The 2,303-nt window shown below is 34.9% G+C and overlaps 1 protein-coding gene across 1 annotated transcript; it reads right to left on the bottom strand.

Moving 5' to 3' along the window:
- Window positions 1-9: 9 nt before the first annotated feature.
- On the bottom strand, window positions 10-1,580 carry LOC111717560 (uncharacterized). The gene is made up of 2 exons (XM_023493060.1): window positions 466-1,580; window positions 10-146 (listed from the first exon to the last, which is right to left on the bottom strand). The coding sequence occupies exons 1-2, from the start codon at window positions 787-789 to the stop codon at window positions 66-68; spliced, it is 405 nt and encodes a 134-aa protein (XP_023348828.1). The 5' UTR covers window positions 790-1,580; the 3' UTR covers window positions 10-65.
- Between the last annotated feature and the right edge of the window lie 723 nt (window positions 1,581-2,303).

Raw genomic sequence — 2,303 nt, forward strand, 5'->3', positions numbered from 1 at the left:
TTCTAATAGTATGATTATGACATGTTTTTGACAAATAAGGTATTGATTGGGCTCGGCTTGTGCTTCTATTCATCGAATACAAGGTTCACGCTGGCCTCACTACTGCTATCGCTCACATCCTCATCCTCAGAGTCCAGAGAGAGAGGCTGGAATAAATAAGGCATATTAGATAAAATTAGAAATATATGTCTATCTATATAGATATATAGGCATAGACATATACATACACTCCCAGCTTAGGAATGTCCAAAAGAAAAGAGCTGGAATTGGCTATTAACTGATGACTTTTTTTGGTTCAAGTACTAGATTAACCGTTGAAAACTATAAATGGAAGTAATTCAAAAATTTGTTATTGACTCACAAAAAAATTATCTTTCTGGTTATTGGTCAAGAAAGTCTAAAACGATTGAGTTCTGTTACAGAGGGGTGACCGTCCAACATTCTGAGTATGGTCCCTTTAATTACCTTAATAAGGCCTGCTGCCTGTGATAGCTCCTCTTCAAGGTGGGTGGGGAGCCTGCTGTTAAACAAAATGTCCAGAGTTTTTTCCAGACGATCCCCAGTATCCAGGATGAAAAAGAGGTTTTCAACATCCTCCGCCTGCACCTCAGTCCAGGGATTGCGGATGGGAAACTCTACTGTCCTTATCTTTAAGGAGTTTGGTTCTATTTTTTCAAGTGTTTGAAAGACATTGACCGTGTGCCCATTGGCGTAGGTCCTTTGTGTGAGGACGTGACCATGACGACCCGCAAGGATTAGGAGGTACCACCTCCTAATCCTTAAATCCATATTGTCTATAGCAATTTGGAAGGGGCCGTCGGTGGTCCCTTCATGGCACAGAAATAGGGACAGGTAGTCTCTGGAACTACTACTTGGCAAATTTTTTGCAATTCGAGATCTTCTTTCGTTCCATTCTCCTTCGTGGATAAATCGCAGTAAATCTTCTATTTCTGAAATAATTGTACGAATTAGGAGTTGGTAGCTTATGTATATGTGTGTAGTAGGGAGTTAATTCTTCAAAAAAAATGAGTTTAACCGACTTGTTGGATCGACTTCCCTTTTTTAATTCACGAGTATGAGAGTTTGAAACATTACGTAGTTTTTTTGTAAATAATCCTAGCTGAAAGTTTTAAGCGGAATATTTTTAGATTTTGATTAGGTAACTACTCTGGAGATCAACAGCGAGGGGAGAACCAGCATTATAAATTTTTAGCACACAGTAATGAGAGCAGGGATCACATGTAGTTCCGATTCTTTTATTTGAAAAGAACAATTTAATGACAGACTTTCTACAAATATATCAAAATAATTTTATAGTACAACTAATTTGGTATCTTTTAGTTTTAGCGACAATGTATAAAGAAAAAATGTTAGAAGATTTGTTTTACAAATTAATTTGTTGATCAAAGTTTGGGATTAAATATTATAAGTAAACTGAAGTAACAAGAGCTACTTTTTAATCTACGAATTGACATTAAATAATTAGCGGGGCTACCCAGGAATTACATGTGATTAATTAACCATAGAGGGAAGACACATAAATTAAAGAAAAGGATTGCTTTGCTTTGAATGTAAGTACAGGTGTTAAACAAAAATCATTTTGCTTATAATGTGAATAGTTAGAAATGTCAAATATGACTGGTGCCCAAGAGAAAACGAGAAAGAAGAAAAGTATGGGGAGAGAAGGTAAAAAATTACCTAAATGATGTCTAAGACGAGACATTGTTAGATGTTTGCAGGTATAACCGAATAGGTTGTAAGTTATGAGAGAACTGAAGGATGAACGATTGGTTTAATTGGTTTTATAGGGGTTGACCGGTTGGGAAGGATTGAGAATAACGCGCGGGTGGTAAATTGTGCAAGGAAAGGGGGGTGTCAAAGGGAGCGGAACAATATGAGAGGAAAGTTGGAAAAGAAAATTAATAGAGAATTTAGAAAAATGGAAAAATTAGAGAAGGGAGAAAAAGAAAATTAATAACAAACATAATTTGGCAATGTTGACCGGAAATTTTAAAAAAATGAATAAAAATTAGAAGAAGGAAACCTTTGCGTTATGCTGTTTATTTATGGTTATTAAAATTTGTGTGTAGTTACATAAGTAAACAAAGACAGAGACAACAAAAGAAATTTGTAGAATTGTGGCGGATAAGCAAAAAGAAAAAGGTTTTATAATAGTTATAAACGTAAAACCGATGGATAATACAAAAATTAGCAGGATTATCATTGTTAACAAAGAGTTGAGAAATAGACAGATAAACAGAAAAATAAAAATTGACAAAATAACCAAATATAAAAGATTTGGG

This window comes from Eurytemora carolleeae, unplaced genomic scaffold (genome assembly GCF_000591075.1).
Source record: "Eurytemora carolleeae unplaced genomic scaffold, Eaff_2.0 scaffold2758, whole genome shotgun sequence".
NCBI classification, from domain to species: domain Eukaryota; kingdom Metazoa; phylum Arthropoda; class Copepoda; order Calanoida; family Temoridae; genus Eurytemora; species Eurytemora carolleeae.

Coding starts and splice junctions, on each gene's coding strand:
- LOC111717560 (XM_023493060.1), bottom strand. CDS start 789: ATGGATTTAAGGATTAGGAGGTGGTACCTCCTAATCCTTGCGGGTCGT. Junction 147..465: donor AGGCAGCAGGCCTTATTAAG/GTAATTAAAGGG, acceptor TATTTATTCCAG/CCTCTCTCTCTGGACTCTGA.